The sequence below is a fragment of the Geotrypetes seraphini genome, chromosome 3 (genome assembly GCF_902459505.1).
Source record: "Geotrypetes seraphini chromosome 3, aGeoSer1.1, whole genome shotgun sequence".
In the NCBI taxonomy this organism is placed as follows: domain Eukaryota; kingdom Metazoa; phylum Chordata; class Amphibia; order Gymnophiona; family Dermophiidae; genus Geotrypetes; species Geotrypetes seraphini.
In genome coordinates this window covers 227,568,245-227,588,810 of record NC_047086.1, presented here as the reverse complement: position 1 = coordinate 227,588,810, position 20,566 = coordinate 227,568,245, and the positions used below count along the sequence as shown (strand labels likewise).

The window sequence follows — 20,566 nt, the reverse complement described above, 5'->3', positions numbered from 1 at the left end:
TTGGGGGGATTGCACTTCCCCACAATTGCCATGCTTCGGTTCCTCTTCTTCCTTCCTTCCTCCCCCCCGCGGGACCCTGCGGCACCATCAACTCTTACTCCCTCTAATGTCAGCCCTGCAGCTCCAGACTTCCTCGCACCTTCTCCCCTCCCCCTTTGGATCGCTATTATTTTAAATGTTATAGCCGCGGAGCTGTATCCATCAGTGGAGATGTCTAACCTCGGCCTGCCCCGGAACTCTTACTGCAACAGTGACTTCCTGTTCCTGCCTAGACGGGCGGCTGCTGCAGTAAGAGTTCCGGGGCAGGCCGAGGTTAGACATCTCCACTGATGGATACAGCTCCGCGGCTATAACAGCTCCTGCAGCTCTGCACTTCCCCACAATTGCCATGCTTCGGTTCCTCTTCTTCCTTCCTTCCTCCCCCCCCCCCCCCTGCAGCTCCAGACTTCCTCGCACCTTCTCCCCTCCCCCTTTGGATCGCTATTATTTTAAATGTTATAGCCGCGGAGCTGTATCCATCAGTGGAGATGTCTAACCTCGGCCTGCCCCGGAACTCTTACTGCAGCAGCCGCCCGTCTAGGCAGGAACAGGAAGTCACTGTTGCAGTAAGAGTTCCGGGGCAGGCCGAGGTTAGACATCTCCACTGATGGATACAGCTCCGCGGCTATAACATTTAAAATAATAGCGATCCAAAGGGGGAGGGGAGAAGGTGCGAGGAAGTCTGGAGCTGCAGGGCCGACATTAGAGGGAGTAAGAGTTGATGGTGCCGCAGGGTCCCGCGGGGGGGGGGGGGGGGGAAGGAAGGAAGAAGAGGAACCGAAGCATGGCAATTGTGGGGAAGTGCAGAGCTGCAGGGAAGAGTGTTGCGGTACCCAGCTGGAGGGAGAAGGAAGATGAGGGAGGGAATTAAAGGAGATGCCAGGGCTTGGAGCGTAGGAGGAAGGTATGCCAGTCTAAGGGAAAAGGAAGGGGGAGATGTGAGAGCATGGAGGGGGAGCGAAAGATGGAAGAAAAGGAAAGGAGAGAGATGCCAGAGAATCAGGGAAGGGGAGATACCAGACTATGAGGAGAGGTGTGGGAGAGGGAAGGCGAGGAGAGAGATGCCAGACCAATGGGGTGAAAGGAGAGATGGAAGGGGGAGGCATACAGTTTCTGGAAGGGGCATAGAAGGAGAGAAGATGCCATATAGGGGAAGAGAGACGGCAGACAGTGGATGGAAGGAAGAGAGTTACAAGAAGATGAGGAAAGGAGAAACCACAGAAGACAAAGGTAGAAAAAATTTCTATTTATTTATTGCTTTAGGAGACATGTGTCACTGTTTCTGTGAAGCATTGTATGCAGAGTCCAGCTTCTTGCTGGTTCAATTTAACCTTTGTCTATGTATTTTTATTTTATCCCCCCTTTTACAAAACTGTGAAGCGTTTTTAGCACCAGCCTTGGTGGTAGCAGCTCTGATGCTCAGAATTTTATGAGCATCAGAGCTGTTACCTCCGTAGCTAAAATCCACACTACAGTTTTGTAAAAGAGGGAGGGGTTAGTTTGTGATTACATATTCCTTACTAGGCGAAGGTGTTTTCTGTGTTCTGTGTGTTTTCTGTTAGGATTGACGGTGTAGGATTGATCTGTGCTGGTCTGGCTTGTTTAGTTTTACAATGGGTGTATTGATGTACTGCTCACTGCAATATGTAAGATGCTGCCTTTTCCTAGGTACTCATGTGTGACGTGTGGTTTGTTACTAAAAATCATGTTTTTCTTACAGATGGGGGGGGGGGTGCCAAAAAATGATGGGCCCCGGATGTTACATATGCTAGGTACGCCACTGTATGTAAAGATACCAGAAAGCTGGCGTAGCAAAAACTTCTAAGTTTTGAGTATTTAACCCTCCCACAATCTCACGGGCACTCGTTTCAAGTTTATTGAGATTTTGATTTAAACGCAATATCAAATATTTTCAATGCGTATAACAAAAATAAATTTGGGGAAATAAATAAAACCATTTGAACCAGTGTTCCCGCTAAGCTGCGCTGGCGCACAAAATATTACATCGCAGCGCACACGTTTCTCGTCACAGCGCACAATCGGAAGAGGCGTACGGCAGATGGCAGGGCGGCGAGAGGAGAATCGGGCGAGTTGGCTCATAACTTGCTGGCGCCCGATATTTTTGGCTCACGGTGAAAAAAGTTTGCTCACAACACCCGCCCGCTTAGAGGGAACACTGGCTGATACCCACCTGATTCACTAAACGACCCACCGCATGTTGTCCGGTCCAATCCGATCTGACCCATGCAAATTAGTAAAACCCCATGCAAAATAGCCAAGCGATTGATTCACTAACATTTGCTTGGCTATTTTAAATCTGGTTTTACTATCCTAAAACCCAACTGCTGCAGACCTGTTGGTAACTGTATTACCGAAAGGTCTGCCTGGTTTTTTTTAATTCATTTTTTTCCACGGCACACACATTTTGCACGTATTACACACGCAAAATATGTGCCTCATAAACCAAAAAACAACTCTCCCCCTGTGACCCACAAATGGCAGGAGGGATGCCCACTTCCTCCTGCCACCTGCCATTTCCCCCCCCCACCGCGCTGAAAATATGACAGGAGGGATGCCCGGTCCCTCCTGCCAACGACCCCCTCCTACCTCGCTTGCCCATGGTCAGCCAAACACCTCACTCTGCCTCCCGACCGAACACCTCCCCCTGCCCACCTGCTGAACACCACCCCCCACACTGAAAAATGCCATCGGGGCCCTCTCTCTCCTTCCTTCCTCCCCCCCCACGTGAAACAAATGCCCACTCCCTCTGCAGCGGACTCCCTCTCCCCCTCCCCATGCAAAAAAGATAGTGAATCAATCACTGTTTTAAAATCGGCCAGAGAATCGGCCAACAGCGAGTGAATCGCTATCTTTAGTGAATCTGGGCCTTAATGTTGAAAACTGTCGCTATGACAAGTTTCTTTTGCTTAGCTACTAGAATATTTCTGTAATTGTTTTGTGTTGAATGTGCAGAGCATGTTGTGTAAATCATTAAAGCAGAAGCTTGTTTCACAGTACTTGAATTGTATATTTTAGACAATGAATGTAAAAAAAAAAAAAGTGCAAGGATGGAAAATCTACAAAGAGGTATATAGCAGCCTCTCTTTACAATGAATGCCTCCTGCTCTCAATTCTCTGTTTTAATTTTGCAAAGAGATCATTTATACAGTTTTGGTAGCTTTACCCTGCTTTTTCTGCCATTGCTGAACAATTGTAGGATTTATAGCAGTTATGCATGCTTTCCAGATCTTGACCAGAAATATGTTCTGTATACAAGGGAATTGCATTAGACCTCAGGTTTTAAAAATAGATTGCCTGATGTTTTGAGGTCTTTGTTGGTAGAATTCATCTGTTCCACTAATAGTGCTACAATATGAATGGGGATGTGTAAAAAGTATGGAAGTACAAGAAGGCTGTTGGTTCCTTGATAGGAGATGAATGAAAAGGCTCATAGAAACTAGCTGAGAACTGATTGAGAATGGGGGAAGGTAGGGATAGTAAGGTCTGCAGAGGCTGTGTATGTAAGGATAAATGAGAGGGGGAGGGAAAAAGGTGAGCCAAGGAAATCAGCTGACATTTTGTCAGAAAGGTCACTGCACCCAGCAGCTGCACAGTGCCCATGGGTGCACTTGAGCATGGCCCAAGGCCAGCATTGTGGGGATGGGGAGGAGGAGGTTGATAAATGTGAAGATAGCTGCTTTTTGATAGAGGCAATTTCCCTCAGCTGGGCTTTTCAGCAGCCCATGAATCAAAAGCTGTCAGTGAAGAGCTAAAGATGGAGTGAAGTTTATTGTAAGCGTGCTACCCAGTGACATTGCCTCCTGGGGGGGAGGGTCAAGTGTGAAAGATCATTAGAAGTGCGTTGATTTGGTTGAGCCGTTAGCTGCCCCTGCAGGCTATGGGGGGATGGGGAAGGGGTACAGGGGGATGACAGACCAATACAGAAATCATCTGACTCTGCTCAGCTTACCATGTAAGTTGCAGGAGTAATTGTAAAGATTTTTTTTATTTTATTTGGATTTAGTTTCATATCTTAGATCTGTCTCACTCTTAGTTTAATTTGTGAGATTAAGGCTACTAATTTTAGAATGACAAAGTCTAAATCTGCCAGGATCCTCTTGCTCTTCAACCTAGAAATAGGATGCTTTATTGTTATTTTCATTCAGGGTAATTGATGCGGTGTGTGACAGTTTCTTATGAACCTAAAATGCTTTTACTCTTTGTTTATGAAATCCCCCTCAGTATAACAAAGAACTTATTTTATCAAGATACATTTCTTCACAGCTTATCTTGAAAGATAAGCCTTGAACCCTATTGCTCCGAGGAATATACACACATTTACACCACATGTTTAGTTTAGTTTTTATTTTTTATCATGCTGCTTTGGGCTTCCAGGGCAATTATAACTGGGGGTGGGATCTGGCACAATGAACCTTTATTTGCAACTTTTCTCTATTTTTATATCCTGTTGCGTTTTATTTCTAGTTAATTATAGCAGCAACAGACCTGGCCTAGGGACCATCCATAGGTGGTGCTCCTAGAAATGTACAATCATGAGTCTTAAAATCCTGCTTTCATTTTTTCTAATGTGTTGCAATGCTGAATTGTTCTTCATGATTTGTTTGTATAAGAACAAGAGGGGGGAGGGTTCTTTTGGAGCAGTAGTCTTCACTGATTTTATGGGGTGGCAACTTTGGATCCAAAGGCAGAGCCAGCAAATAATAACTCTTAATGCTGGGCTGTGATGCTGATGACCTGGCATGTGTTGATGACATACACCCACCAAGTTTCTCTCTCAACCCCCTTTATCTTGTGCTACTGGTTTGGCTCTTAGGTTCCCTCCCCATCCCTCTTCCCTAAACTGTGTTTACTGAACTCACTGTCTCAAAAACGCCACCTCTTCTATGGCATCATCGGAGCTTCACCTCTAGCTACTGTACTGCTCTCCATCCCCATTGTGTCCTCTCCATGACCTGTGCCAATATCCTCTTCTCTTTCCAAGCCTTAAGTAACCAGTGGCTTCTACTGCTCACGCCTCAATATTTATTTATTTTTTAAATATTATATTTATAAATGTTGAAATTACGGGAGTATCATCTGAATGTTACAGATTTTTTGCCAATTCAGGGAAATGGAGATTTTACCCGGGTATGACTAATGTAATTTTTCGATGTTGGGCAAATAAGGGGGTTCGGTTTATTGCTCAGATTTTGGATGAGTCTGGGAAGATAAGGAGATTTCCAGACCTTTCATTAACGGTTGGAAGTAGACCAGGATCATTATATGGATATATGCAATTAGAACATTATGAAGATATGAAGTCAGATATGAAGATGGGGTCTTTCTTTGGGTGTTCATGAAAGAGTTTTACATAGGCATATTTCTTACAAGTGCAAGCATTTCATGCAGGATTAGTTAATTCTCCCATTTGTATTAAATATGAGAAAGCTCCAAATACATGCATTGTTATCTCATGCATTGTGGCAATGTCCTCTTATTAAGTCATTCTGGTCTGCCATCCTATTACATTTAGGTTCATTATGGGATTGTCAATTAATGGAGTCTCCAAGGGAGGTGTTATTTGGTAAAGCTGCTGCTTATGGGGTATATGGACAAGGTAGATGTATTGTATTTCAAAAAGCATGCATGATTGGTCACAAATGTATTTTGCAATATTGGTTACAGAAAGATCCTCCTAGTTTTTGGCATTGGAGGAATCAACTTCATTGTTGAATTTTATTTGAAGTTAGGGATGTTTGTTAGTTTCCAAGACGTACATGTTTTGGGTTTAAAAAAAATAAATTTGGGACCCGTATATTCAATGAGCATGAAATATGATTGTTAATATTTTACATTGAAGCTTTGGAAACATTTATAACTTTGTAATACCTGGTAATATGTGTCATCTTCCATTCAAAAGAGGGGGGGAAATTGGGGGGTGTAGGGGTAGGATGAAATAGGACATATTGAAATATATATTGAAGGATTGATAAATTTCATTTTATATTATAATTTTATTAATTACTTCAATACAATGTGAATAGGAGGGGGAAGGGAAGGGGAGGTGGGGGTAGTAGAGGGATTGATTTGGGTCATATGGAAATATATTTTGAAGGAATGATAGAAATATGTATGTAAATATTATAATTACATTACATTAGTGATTTCTATTCTGCCTTTACCTTGCAGTTCAAGGCGGATTACATAAGAATTGTTAAGACATTAAGAAATACATATTGTTAAGATATTAAGAAGTACTTAGGGAATAGATTGAACATTTTCTGGTTTGCTAATGAGTAGTTGGTATGTATTGCAGGAGGAGTTTGGAGTATGTTTGATTGTGTTATATTGGTTTTATGTATTTTTTGAAGAGTAGGGTTTTTGTTTCTTTTTTGAAGGTTTTGTAGTCTGTGGTCGAAGTCAGCAAATTGGTGAGTTGTCGGTCCAGTTTTGATGCTCTGGTGGCCAGTAGATTGTCATACATTTTTCTTCGTTTAACATTTTTGGTTGGTGGGTGTGTGAATATTGTGTGGGTTCTCCTGTGTCTGGTTGAGGTGGACTGAGTTAGTCTATTATTCCAGTAAGTAGGGTTGTCTCCGTTTATAGCTTTGAGTAGTAGGCAGTGGAATTTGAAGTGCAATCTGGCTTGAATTGGGAGCCAGTGTGAGTCATGGTACTCCTCTGTGATGTGGTTGTATTTTTTCAGTGAGTAGATAAGTCTTAGAGCTGTGTTTTGTATTGTTTGAAGTTGTTTTATCGCGGTTGCAGGGCAGGGGAGATATAGTATGTTGCAGTAGTCAATTAGGCCAAGGATCAGTGATTGAACCACGAGTTGGAATTGTTTTCTGTAGAAGAATTTTCGGACTTATCTTAGGTTTCTCATAGTTGCGAATGATGTTTTTATTATTTTGTTGATTTGTGGTTGCATGTTACAGCCTCTGTCAATCAGCACTCCAAGGAGTTTTAGCATGGTTGAATGGGGTATGAGATCGTGTTTATTACTAGGTTAGTCAAGGTTGGGGGCTTTGCTTGTTTTTTAGGAGGATGAAGTTTGTTTTGTCAGGGTTAAGTTTTAGTTTGTGTACTTTCATCCATGTTGCTATTTCAAGTGTTCTGTATATTGTGCCTAACAAGGAAGGCTCAAGTTGATTGAAGGGGAGGAGTATGCGTAGCTATAGGAGGTAATGCCTAGTTTGTCTAGGTATGAGCTTAGGGAGGCAATATATAGGTTGAAGAGTGTGGGAGACAGGGGTGATCCTTGGGAAACTCCACATGGGTTGGACCATGGCTCTGATTTTTCTTTGTTTGTTTTGACTATAAGTTCTGGTTTGTAGGAATCCTTTGAACCATGTTAGTACCTTTCCAGTAATTCCTATTGAGTCTAGAGTTTGTAAAAGGATGTCATGGTCTACTAGATCAAAGGCTGCGGAGAGGTCTAGTTGTATGATCAGCATTTTTTTGCCTATGCTGAGGTGTTGTTTTGCGATGTCCATGAGTGTTCCTCATGGGTCTCAGTGCTATAGTTGGTTCTGAAGCCAGACTGTGTGGGGTGGAGTAGGTTGTAGTTTTCTAGGTATATGTTTAGGGCTTTAGCTACAAGGCCTTCCATTAGCTTAACGTAAAGTGGGATTGAGGCTGTGGGTCTATAGTTGAATGGTTGGTCCGTTGCTCCTTTGGGGTCTTTTAGGATCGTAGTTATGATAATTTCGCTGAGGTCTTGTGGGAACTTTCCCATCTGCGAGTAGAATTTGTATCCATTGTAGGAGTAGAGTGCGGAATAGCGTACTGGAGGTTTTCAATAGGTATGGTGGGCAGTGGTTAAGGTCACAGGCTGCATGACTGTATTTGTTGTATAGTTTGTTGAGGTCTGACCATTGTATAGGTGAGAAGTGGGACCAGGTTCTGTCTGCTGCTACTGATTCTTTCTCTGTGGGGGGAGTTGAGGAGATCTCTTCTAGGTGAGTAGGTGTTCCATTAAACGTGGCTCTAATATTTGCGATCTTATTTTTGAAGAATGTGGCTAATAAGGTGGCTGAGGGGGGGGGAGTTGTTATTGATTAAATATGGTGTGGTGTCTGTGAGTTCTTTTTAGTAACTGGAATAGCTTTTTTGTGTCTTGGGGTCCTTCTCCAATTTGCTTTGTGTAGTATGTCTTTCTTTTTTCTTTCAGCTTTTGTTTGTATTTTTGGTGTAGTGTTCTCCATGCTTTTTTGTGTGGAATCTGGGCTAATTATGAATCTATTCGAAATGAAATCTATTTGTATTATATTATATTTAATTATTTCCTTCAATAAAATGTTATAAATTAAATATTATAAGCAAAACCAGAACAGAGCGATGAAGTAAAAACACATGACCTCCAAGGATTTTGATATATCACCTTTCAGTGGTACAACCAAAACAGTTTGTATATTACATTCAGGTATTGCAGCTACAAGTATTTCATGAACAGCTTGCTTTCTGTCTCAGCAATAGCAAGCTGCTCTTCCTTTAGCAGGATGGATGTGGCAGCTTATTGCAAGAACCTTGCAATTCCTGTGCCAGAAAGCCATTGGCCTAGATCAGGGGTGTCAAAGTCCCTCCTCAAGGGCCGCAATCCAGTTGGGTTTTAAGGATTTTCCCCAATGAATATGCATGAGATTTATTTGTATGCACTACTTTCATTGTATGCTAACAGATCTCATGCATATTTATTGGGGAAATCCTCAAAATCCGACTGGATTGCGGCCCTCGAGGAGGGACTTTGACACCCCTGGCCTAGATTCACTAAACTCACCCATCTGATCCAATCCGTGGGCAATCCCTGGCCTAGTCTTCCCAGGCGACCGATTCACTATGCCTCCCCATGCAAATTAATATTATCGGAGGCACGCCCCCCACAGCAACTCCAGAGCAATCCTGATGCATGCGCAGACCATATTCTTTGCCTGTAGATGTCTGCGCATGTGCTTGATCTCTGCACAAGCAAGGGAGGGGGGCTTAATGGAACAGAACACGCTTCTGCCCATCTGCACGGACAGATGTCTTGACACAGGAAAGAAATGTTGAGGCTTAATACAACAGCGGATTCAGAGGCCTCCCCACCCCCCATACACACCGGTGTTTAGGCAAAGACTCCCTTGCCAAAATTTCTCCCCTCTGTTGGTTTTGGAAGAACTAAAGAAACCAGGCATTGTCCCTATCCCCAAGACCGAACACTGTATAGGGCAAAGATTGGTGGGAGCCCCGTCAGAGTGCACGTTTCCAATGTTTGAGCTGGAAGCGTCATGTGTCCCGCTGGCAGCTACACAGAGGGACAGCCTGGAACAGATCACGCCATTAGTGCAGCCCCGCTTTAAACCCTGTTAACAGAAAAGCAAAGTTGCTTACTTTATCAAAATGGTGCCACCTTGAGGTGTTTGGTGCTTGGAACAGAATAAACTCCAGATTCATCAAGAAGCACCTATGACAATGGGAGTAATGTCCACCTGCCGTTAGACATTCTAGAACAGGCAAAAACCTGCTGTTAGCATATCTGTTCTGGAAACAAAAAAACACACTTAGGGCACCTTTTACAAAGATGCGCTAAACGCTAACATGTGCATGTTAGTCTTTGAACACGTTAGCATATTGTGCACGTATAGATTTAGTGCGCGCTAAAAATGCTTAACGCACCTTAGTAAAAAAGGGGGTTAGTCTTATGCATATTTTGTATGTACCAGTATATGGAAACTTTCTTTCTCATATAGAAGACCTAAAATTGACTCAGAATGTGTATTTTTTTAAATCATTAATTCCTGTAAATCTTAAAAATCACTTGCCATTTTCCTTTCTCAGAGTGATGATGATGAAAAGCTAAAGAAGAGGAAAGAGCGATTTGGCATCGTAACAAGTTCAGCAGGAGTCACAGAAGACAGTGAGGTAATGTCTATGCTCACACTCACACACTTTATCCCACTTCAGCTCAGCTTTTTGCTTACCTGTGTCCATTTGTCTACAGCTAAACTTTTCCCTTTGTTTAATTACTAGCTTGCTGATTTGTTTTGGATTTGAGGTGGAAGAAGTTTCAGCAGCCATTGCCCCTGAAGTTTTTATTTACTTAAGTTATAAATTCATTCTTTAAAAATATCTTCCTACCCATTTCAAGCATTGATAAATACACAAGTGTAAATCTCTGGGAGGTATAGTAATGGAGACAGGACAAAGTATTAATTTTGTCTTTTATAAATAACTTTCTTTTTGTTTAATGTTGTATCTAAATTAGACCTGTAATTTCCCACCGTGATGCCTCCCCATATCCTACTTTAAAAAATTCCTGAGATTTATAAGGTTCTGCGGTATGGGGCTAAAGTATCTGAGGGAGGGGGGTGACTGCTATTTTAGTGTTGCTCTCACCTTTTCCATGAATGGGAGCATGTTAACCTTTTGCCCTTTTTTAATTTCTTCACCTCCCTTCTGCCTCAGAGGGCTTCCATCCTTCTGAAGTGACCATTGTTTAACAGTTACCTCTGCTCTGAGCATGGTGCCTTGAATAGGGGGAAAGTCATTTAGCCAAAGCACAAAAAAGACTAAATAAATAACATTTAGTAAAATCAATAGGTTGTTTCAGCTGCAAGCTCACCCATTTAAGGCTTTGTGTGTTCGTGCTAGTAAAACATTAAACTCTGCATGCCTGGTGCTTAAAAATTACAAGGGTTTGTGAGTTGCTAGAAGTTTTTCAGCATGGGGGAGGGGAATGGCATTTCTGCAGTGCATATTTTGTGTTGCAGCTCCTGTCTTCTGTAGTGGTTGGCACTGTGCTTTGACTTTTAACCAGTTGAGAAAGGGGCAGCAGGCGATTCCTTTTCAATTGTTAATCATAAATTTAATTCCCTATAAGCCCCTTTTCAAGTTAGTGCAGCCTACTATCAAGTAAAAATATCTTCTGCTGAAAGCTAACAAAATAATTTCACCATTATATTTGCAAATCAGATTTTATATTAGAAAATTAAATCAATCCAGTGGTTATCAGTAGTATAATAGTATTTATTCTTAGACAAGCAGGCAGCATATTCTCACATGTGGGTGACATCTTCCACGGAGCCCGGTATGGAGAGTGCTAAAAGTGTACAGACACGTTAAACTTAAGAAGCTTTGAGACTGCTTGCACCGCACACTGGCAAGTGCCTTCCCGCCTGACGTCGACTCGTGGTTCCTCAGTTCTTTGTTTTCCATGGAGTGAAGAAGTTGTTTTCGAGCAGTCCAATTGAGTTGCCTTCCCAGTCAACTTAAATTTTGCCATTTTGGCTTGTTTCTTTTGTTTTATTATAATTAACCTTTCTTTTATTTGGACTGTTGGGCAAGATGGTCTGACCCAGCAGCGGCAATGCTTATGTTCTCAGTCAGGCCTTCGGGCATTTTCCTCCGTTTTTTTCCCTCCGTTTTCAGCCTTAGTTTGCAACCATTGTGTTTTTTGACCTTGCTGCCGAGATTTTTCCTCTAATGTTGAGGCTGCCTAGCGGGTTCGCAAAGTGCACTTGTTGCCAGTGGCCTTTCTCCATCATTGAACCGCACAACTGGTGCATTCAGTGTCTGGGGCTGTAGCACCGAGTAGAAACTTGTATCCACTGTTCTACCTTACAAAAATGCTCTCTTAAGGATCGACGCATCCAGCAAGAGAAGCTGTTGGGACCAACTATGGCCTCCAGAGACAAATCGATGCCATCGGTACTGTCATCAACACCTTCCTCAACATCGGACTCCGTTCCTGCATCGGGTAAACCTTATAAGAAGCCATTCACATCCAGTGTCGTAGGCATGTCAATGCATGCCAAGCATTGATGCAATCACTGATCTCCTTCTGCGCAGATGTCTCCTTCAGGGCATACTTCCTCATTGAGGTCACTCACCTCTCGACACTCTGCAGCACCGATGGTATCGGCTGTTGAGCCAATAGTACCAGTGCAGTCCTTCCAGGACCAACTTAAGGAGTTTTTCCAAAGGGAGCTCACTGGCTTATTTAAGCTATATGTGACACTGATGCTTGCAGAGACTCCCTCGGTATCGACCCAGCCTGAGCATGGCACATCAAGGCCTCACGGTTCCGAATCCAGCTCTCCATCAAAACATCGGGCAACGTGATCCTGTAGTACCGATGCTTGCTCTTATAAATCCAAGAGAACATCATATGGTACCATTTCATATTTGTCTCTGTGTAAGTCAAGATCTACACATTCTCATCATCAATATACATCTTCATCTGACCAGTACTGACATCATCGAAGGAGCTCTTCTCAACACTCTCAGTCATCATATGTTCAGACCAGGAAGCATCCTTCTCCTTCCTATACAGAATCTCCTAAAGTTGGGGACGTTGATTCTGATCTCTGTATAAAACACCAATACTGAACCCAGATTATATGCTTCAGAGTTGCGTGGCATCCCATCAGATCCATCTCCACTGCCAAGACACAGATCTCCTTCAAAGGGTCTTTCACTAAGTTTATCAGGCAGATGGGGAAAACTTTACTTGTTAAACTGGAGTCAGACATTGAGCAGAACTTCTTGAGGTCTTAGATTTTGACAAACCTCTTAAAGAGCTTCTCAAATTGCCTCTTCACAATCTACTTAAGGAAGCTCCAAGAAAAATTGACTCTTTGTACAGAATACAATCCTGTCCTGGCTTTGATAAACCAGAATTGCCACATCAGTCTTTGGTTGAATCCACTCTTAAAAAATCATTCAGTACAAGAATATTTGCTACTGCACCACCATGACGTGAAGGCCGCATCATGGATAAATTTGGGCGCCACCTCTTCCAGAACTCTGTTAACTAGCAGAGTTCTCAGCTACAACTTCTTTGTCATTTTATCTTAAACAGCTCATAAAGAAGTTGGCTGATTTTGAACAAAATATATTCCATCTGAACGATTTCCAGAGTTCTAGGAGACTACTCACAGCCTATTCCAAACCAGAAATGGCAAGATCAGTTTTTGATGCATTTGATGTGACTTCTAGAGCAGTGTCTGGCAAACTTTCTGTGTAGCTGAGTGCACTGCTTGAGGCGATGCAGCTTTTACCAACCAATCTACTTGTGTAGCTGAATGCACTGCTTGAGGTGATGCAGCTTTTACCAACCAATCATCTAAATCGGTGTTTCTCAACTCAGTCCTGGAGTACCCTCATGCCAGTCAGGTTTTCAGGATCTCCACATTGAATCTGCATAAACTAGATTTGCATACCCTGCCTCCAATATATGCAAATATCTTTCATGCATATTCACTGTGGATATCTTGAAAACCTGATGGCAAGAGGATACACCAGGACCGAGTTGAGAAACACTGGTCTAGATAAGGAAACACTTGAAACCCAAGGGAATGCAGAGTTGCTACTTCCACCAGGAACTCTGTGAATACTCTTGGAGATGAAGCGTAGCCAAATGGCAGAACTTTGTATTGATGAGATGATGATGATGACCTACATGAAAACAAAGAAACTTTCTGTGGTCCAGATGGATGGTAGTGTGTGTGAAGGCCTCTTTGAGGTCTAGAGAGCACAGCCAATCATTTCTTTCTAGGAGTGGGTATAGAGTCCCAAGACAAAACATACAAAACACATTAAATCTAGTGCCCCGGCCGAAAGGCATCTGGAATTGCGCGGTGGCCCATCTGGCCATGACCCACTTCGGTGGAGGGATCCAGGAGGTGCGGGGGAGAGGAGGAGAGATGCCGGCCAGGACGCGAATCTCCACGCTGGCTGACTGCCTACAGGATGTGCCTCTCGCCATGAGAGACGCATCCTGTAGGCAGTCAGCCAGCGTGGAGACTCTCGTCCTCTCCAGTGTGTCGCGGCACACCTGAAATCTCAGGAGGCACACAATTTGTGATAACACTGTTCTAGAGCATCGGCTGTGTCTATTTCTATGAGATGTCTTGCATGGCTGCAAGTCTGCCTTGGTGAAGAGCTCTTTGGGGACAAAAGTCAAAGATGCCACACAAAGACGTGACATGAACAAAGTTGGACCACCTTAATGGGTCAAATTCTAAGACTCAACCATCTAAATCTTCCCAGAGACCTGCTTCCTCTTCATATAAGAGGTGTTATCCAACCAACTTGTCCTCTCCCAAACCCCCGTTGCAGAAGCTTCAGACTTCAGCTCCTCAATAATCAGCTCAGTCTTTTTGATATGCTGCTAGAGAGCATTGCCACAATTCCTCCATCTTGGCCACCTCCCCAACCCATCGGAGGCGAACTTTTCTTATATCAGCATTACCGCTGATATAAGAAAATATGGGTCCTCAAAGTCATACAGGAGGGTTAATCTCTTTATTTTATCACCATTCCTTCAAACAACCCTCCAAGAGAGTCCTCTTTCACATCTCAACTGATGTTCCTTCAGAAAATTGAAGCTGTATTTCAAATGAATGCCATAGAAGTAGTACCCCCTTCCCAGAAAAATCAGGAGTTCTACTCCAGGTATTTTCTAATTCCAAAGAAGACGGGAGGTCTTTGTCCTATTCTCAACCTCCGAACTCTCAACAAATATCTAGTTAAAAAAAAAAAGTTTTGTATGTTTTGTCTTGGGACTCTATACCCACTCCTAGAAAGAAATGATTGGCTGTGCTCTCTAGACCTCAAATAGGCCTTCACACACACTACCATCCATCTGGACCACAGAAAGTTTCTTTGTTTTCATGTAGGTCATCATCATCATCTCATCAATACAAAGTTCTGCCATTTGGCTACGCTTCATCTCCAAGAGTATTCACAGAGTTCCTGGTGGAAGTAGCAACTCTGCATTCCCTTGGGTTTCAAGTGTTTCCTTATCTAGACCAGTGTTTCTCAACTCGGTCCTGGAGTACCCTCTTGCCATCAGGTTTTCAAGATATCCACAGTGAATATGCATGAAAGAAATTTGCATATATTGGAGGCATGGTATGCAAATCAAGTTTATGCAGATTCAATATGGAGATCCTGAAAACCTGACTGGCATGAGGTTACTCCAGGACCGAGTTGAGAAACACCGATTTAGATGATTGGTTGGTAAAAGCTGCATCACCTCAAGCAGTGCATTCAGCTACACAAGTAGATTGGTTGGTAAAAGCTGCATCGCCTCAAGCAGTGCACTCAGCTACACAAGTCAATTTTCCAAAGTCTCATCTTCAACCCTCTCAAGTGTTGGAGTTCATAGGAGCTGTGCTCAACATAACTCTTTTATGAGCTTTCCAACACCAACAAAGACAAAACATCATGCTTCAACTTTGCAATCACGTGTCCTCTCTACAGCACATCTCAGCAAGACAAATGATGAGGCTCATGGATTACATGGCATCCACAGTTCATATAACTCCCTTTGATTGACTTCATCTCAAATCAGCTCAGTGGAGCCTGGCATCAGGCCATGGATTCCTTATCCTAACAGATCTAAGTCATCTCCTTCGTCAGTCTCTCCAATGGTGGTTAAATCTGACAAACCTCTCTAGAGGTTTGCTATTTCACATTTCTCCACATTAGAAAGTAATCATGATGAATGCCTCCATGTATGCATGGGGAGCTCACCTGGATGGCCTCCGGATTCAGGGACTCTGGTCTGTTCAAGAAAAGACATTTCTTATCAACCTGTTAGAATTGTGGGTAATTTACCATGCCCTGAAAACATTTCAGGATCGTCTTTTCAACCAAGTCCTCCTTTGAATAGATCTTAAAGTGGCTATGTATTACAAGGGGGGAACGGGCTCTCTTTCTCTGTGTCAAGAAGCCGAGCATATTTGGAACTGGGCAATTCCTCAAAACATATTTCTCAAAGCCATATATGTGCAAGGCAAATAGAATGCCTTACTGACAAACTCAGCAAATTTCTTCAGCTGCATGAGTGGACTCTCAACTCCAAAGTCTTACGCCACATCTCACTTTGGGAGACTCCTCAGACCTGTTTGTGTCTCCCCACAACCACAAGTTGCTTCAATTCTGCTCCAGACAGTATTCTCCCTCTGATCCTGAAGACATTAGTCAAGCTCAAGTAAGAGTCAGCCACCATGATCCTGATAGCTCCTTGGTAACCCAGATAACCTTGGTTCTCCCTTCTACTTCAACTGGCTTTCAAGGATCCAGTTCCATTACATATCTTTTACATCCTAATCTGCAATCACTGCACCTAACTGTTTGGTACCTCTCAACCTGACTTCAGCAGATTTTAATCTTTCTGACTCAGTGCAAGCCGTTATAGTTGCTTCCAGAAAACCGTCTACTCAGCAATGCTATAGACTCCAATGGACATACTTCATTTCTTGGTGTAATCTCCATTACTTGGATCCCTCTACATCTTCTATATTGTCAGTATTTGATTACCTTCTCCAACTTTGGACTTGAGACCACTTTGGTTAGAGTTCACCTCAGTGCTATTAGTGCTTACCTTGCTCCTTTCAACAATAAATCTCTAGCCACTCAACCACTTCTTTCTCAGTTTATGAAAGGACTCTTGAACTTGAAACCTCCACTAAAACTGCCTCCAGTTATCTGGGATCTCAATGTAGTCCTCACCAGTCTCATGAAGCCACCATTTGAGCCACTTTCAACTACTCATCTTAAGTTTCTCACTTGGAAAGTGGTCTGCTTGATCTCTGTCACTTCTGCTTGTCGAGTGAGTGAACTACAAGCGTTGGTTTGTGATCCACCATTTATAGTGGTTCTTAGAACTCATCTTAAATTCTTTCTGAAAGTTGGCATGGATTTTCACCTGAATCAATCCATTGTGATACCCGTTTTCTTTCTAAAGCCTCATTCTCAATTTGGAGAAACTGCTCTTCATATATTGGACTGTAAATTAGAGCACAGTTCTTCAACCGCCGGTCCACAAAAAAATCTTGACGGTCTGCGAAGGATTCAGGTCCCCGCCGCAACGAAAAGTGCCGGTGTCAGCTGACTTGCAACTTCCTGTTGCCATCGTTGTGCCAGGACTCCTGCCTTCGCTGGGACTCCTACCGCGTATTCTTGTCTCTGCACCTACAGACCAGCAGCGGCAGCTCTGTATGCTTTTAACTTCGGCTCAGAGCTGCCCCTAAGCAGTAGTTTAGCATGGTTTCATGAGACAGCCTCGGGGCCTTTGCTATGCCGGCCTGCTTCAATGATGCGATGTGGGCCGGCCTAGCAAAGGCCCCAAGGTTGCCTCATGAAACCGCGCTAAACTGCTTAGGGGCAGCTCTGGGCCAAAGTTAAAAGCACACAGAGCTGCCGCTTGCCTAAAGACTCTTGGGCTGCTAAAGGAGAGCAAAGAGCAGCTGTCCTGGAGGTTTCCCTTCCTCTCACCTTTGCAGGTCCCTTTTTTCCACCTTTTTTTTTTTCTTCAAACGGCAACGGGCCCCAGCATCGACATCAAGTAAGTTCACTGTTCCTTGCAAGCGGCCAGAGCTTCCACTCTGACATGAGCCACCCTCAGGGGAAAGAAAGTGACCCGCAAAGGTGAGGAGAAGGGGGGCAGATGATGGAAGTTGGTGGGGGAGAGAGAGAAGGGGCAGATGATGGAATGGAGGAGATGAGAGAGAGAAGGGGACAGATGATGGAAGTGAGAAGAAGGGGGAGAGAGCAGAAGGCAGATGGATGTCAGTTGAGAGGGGAGGGCAGATGCTGAATGGAAGTGGGGAAAGAACACATACTGGATGGAAGGAGGAGATAAATAAAGGGGGAAGAAAATAGTAAGATAATGGAGGGGTGAAGGAAAGGGGTGACAAGCTGTGGGTAGACACAGTGAAAAGATGGAAACAGGACTAAATAGAAAGAAAGAATTTAATTTAGATGGAGGCAGAAAATAGAGAAGGAAGACCAGGGAAGAAAAGGGAAGAGAGACCAGAGAACGATATCAGATCTGAATGGAGGAAATGAGAAGAGAGAGATGCTAAAAATCACAGGGGGGAGGGAAGGACAGAGATGCCAGACCATGAGGGGAATAGAAGGAAGATGATGGATGCCAGACCAAATTGGGGGGGGAGCAGGATGAGAGATGGCAGGGAAAGACAGACAGTGAATGGAAGGGGCAGATGCTGGACTGAAGAGACAGAGAAGGTTATCATGCCGCTGTACCGGGCCATGGTACGCCTTCACCTGGAGTATTGCATCCAGCACTGGTCACCGTACATGAAGAAGGACACAGTACTACTCGAAAGGGTTCAGAGAAGAGCGACTAAGATGGTTAAGGGGTTGGAGGAGCTGCCGTACAGCGAAAGATTAGAGAAACTGGGCCTCTTCTCCCTCGAACAGAGGAGATTAAGAGGGGACATGATCGAAACATTCAAGATACTGAAGGGAATAGACTTAGTAGAGAGACACTATTCACCCTCTCCAAGGTAGGGAGAACGAGAGAGCACTCTAAAGTTGAAAGGGGATAGATTCCGTACAAACGTAAGGAAGTTCTTCTTCACCCAGAGAGTGGTAGAAAGCTGGAACGCTCTTCCAGAGGCTGTTATAGGGGAAAACACCCTCCAAGGATTCAAGACAAAGTTAGACAAGTTCCTGCTGAACAAGAACGTGCGCTGGTAGGGCTAGTCTCAGTTAGGTTGCTGGTCTTAGACCAGAGGGCCACCGCATGAGTGGACTGCTGGGCATGATGGACCACTGGTCTGATCCAGCAGTGGCAGTTCTTATGTTCTTAGGGCAGACGCTGGATGGAAGAGAGTGAGAAGGCAATGAAAGCAGAAACCAGAGACAACAAAAGGTAGAAAAAAATAATTTTATTTTTATCTTGTGATTCAAATATATCAGATTTGAAATATGTATCTTGCTAGACATAACTGGGGAGTGCAAAGCCCAGGCAGTGCTTCTTTAGTTTCCAGCTGGCTTAGGGCTCTCACTGACAAGGGGGCAGTTGCCCTAGTTCCACTCCCCTAACACCATTCCTGTCATGTGTCGCTGTGGTATTCTGTTACATGATATTTGTGTAGCATTCTGTAATAATCTGGCTTATTCAGTTTTCTTGATAGTAGAGGGGATATATGTGAAGGGGAAGGGAGACAGGGGTTTTGTTGATCTTTGCCCTGTATTACAGTGGTACCTTGGATTACGAGCATAATCCATTCCAGGAGCATGCTCGTAATCCAAAATGCTCGTTTATCAAAGTGAGTTTCCCCATAGGAAATAATGGAAACTCGCTTTGATGCGTTCCCCCCCCCCCCCCCGAACCGGCATTGCTCCCCTCGAAGGCCCCCCCTGCGATCCGACCTCCCCCCGACACAATTGGGCACCCCCCCGCCATGATCCGACACCCCCGGCATGATTGGGCACCCCCCCCCCCCGACACTATCGGGCACCCCCCCCCCCCCAGCCACTTCTTACCCTCATCTGGGCACTCTTGAAGATCGGCCTACTCGTCTGCTGGGCCTTGAGCATCTGAGCATGCTCAAGGCCTGCGAGTTCACGTAGAACGGTTCGAGGCGGGGGGGTTGCCGGATTGCGGGGAGGGGGGTGCTCGTAAATCGAGCCATGCTCGGTTTCCGAGGCACCGATTTTGAAAATGTTTTGCTCGTCTTGCAAAACTCTCGCAAACCGGTGCATTCGTAAACCGAGGTACCACTGTATTTGAATATATAAAATGACAATTGTATAGAATATTGTTTCTTTTTATACTTTAATAAAATATGTTCAATATAAAATCATAACTATTTTTATCCCAGGACAAGCAGGCAGGTATTCTCACTAATGGGTGACGTGATCCAACGGAGCCCCGATGCGGACGCTTCTTTGAAGAAAAACTCGAAGTTTCAGGTCGCCCGCACCGCGCATGCGTGAGTGCCTTCCCGCCCAGACCAGGGCGGGTCTCCTCAGTTCTTAATTTTCTGCGGAGCCGAGAAGTTCGTCTTCGACCCTCTGCGCGGAGTTTTCTTCACTTGTGCCTTCTAAGTCGCGGTTTTGGTTTTATTTTATCCTAATCGCTGACTTTCGTTGTGTTTTATTGTTTTAAAAAAAAAAAAAAAAGTATTTGTTCTGTTCGACCGAGTAGGCCACGTGGCCGTAGCCCCGCGGCTTCGATCTTGCGGGGGAGCTTTTTCGGCCTATGTCCCGGCCTATCACCGATTTTAAAAAGCGTGACAAGTGCCAGCGCGCGATTTCGCTAACGGACCCTCATCGACACTGTGTTCGATGTCTCGGGCCTGAACATCTCCCGAAATCGTGCCGGCCTTGCTCCACACTCACCGCACGTGCTTTCAAGCGCCGTTGCGTCTTGTGGGAATCGCTATTCATGGAGTCCTCGACGGAGCCATCGACCTCGAAGGGACCTTCGTCTTTGACATCATCCGCAACTCCACAGCCTACCACTTCTGTGGCGCCGAGTATCATCAAGCCCGCCTCGTTTGTCCCGGTGCCCACTGCGATGCCTTCCTCAACCTCCTCAGGTCAGGTAGCTCAGCAGCCCATTCCTCCAGTAGTGTTAAAAGTGCCCAAGGCCAACTCCAAGCATTCACACACATCCTTGTCGGCCTCGTTCCAGACCCTGTTACAGAAGCAATTCATCGAGCTCTTTACCACGATGGGGCCTCAGCTTCTTTCCCAAATCCAGCCTGGGCACATGGAGGCCTCCCGC

At 44.3% G+C, this 20,566-nt stretch overlaps 1 protein-coding gene across 3 annotated transcripts in view; it reads left to right on the top strand.

Moving 5' to 3' along the window:
- SARNP (SAP domain containing ribonucleoprotein) overlaps positions 1-20,566 on the top strand; it is a 313,723-nt gene that overhangs the window by 266,205 nt on the left and 26,952 nt on the right. For 2 of the 3 annotated variants that reach the window (XM_033935489.1, XM_033935490.1), the window contains exon 10: positions 9,856-9,939. In XM_033935489.1, the coding sequence (XP_033791380.1) occupies positions 9,856-9,939 (84 nt within the window). Of the gene's footprint in view, positions 1-9,855; positions 9,940-20,566 lie in introns of those variants that run through there. The other variant, XR_004538626.1, reaches the window with a different exon arrangement.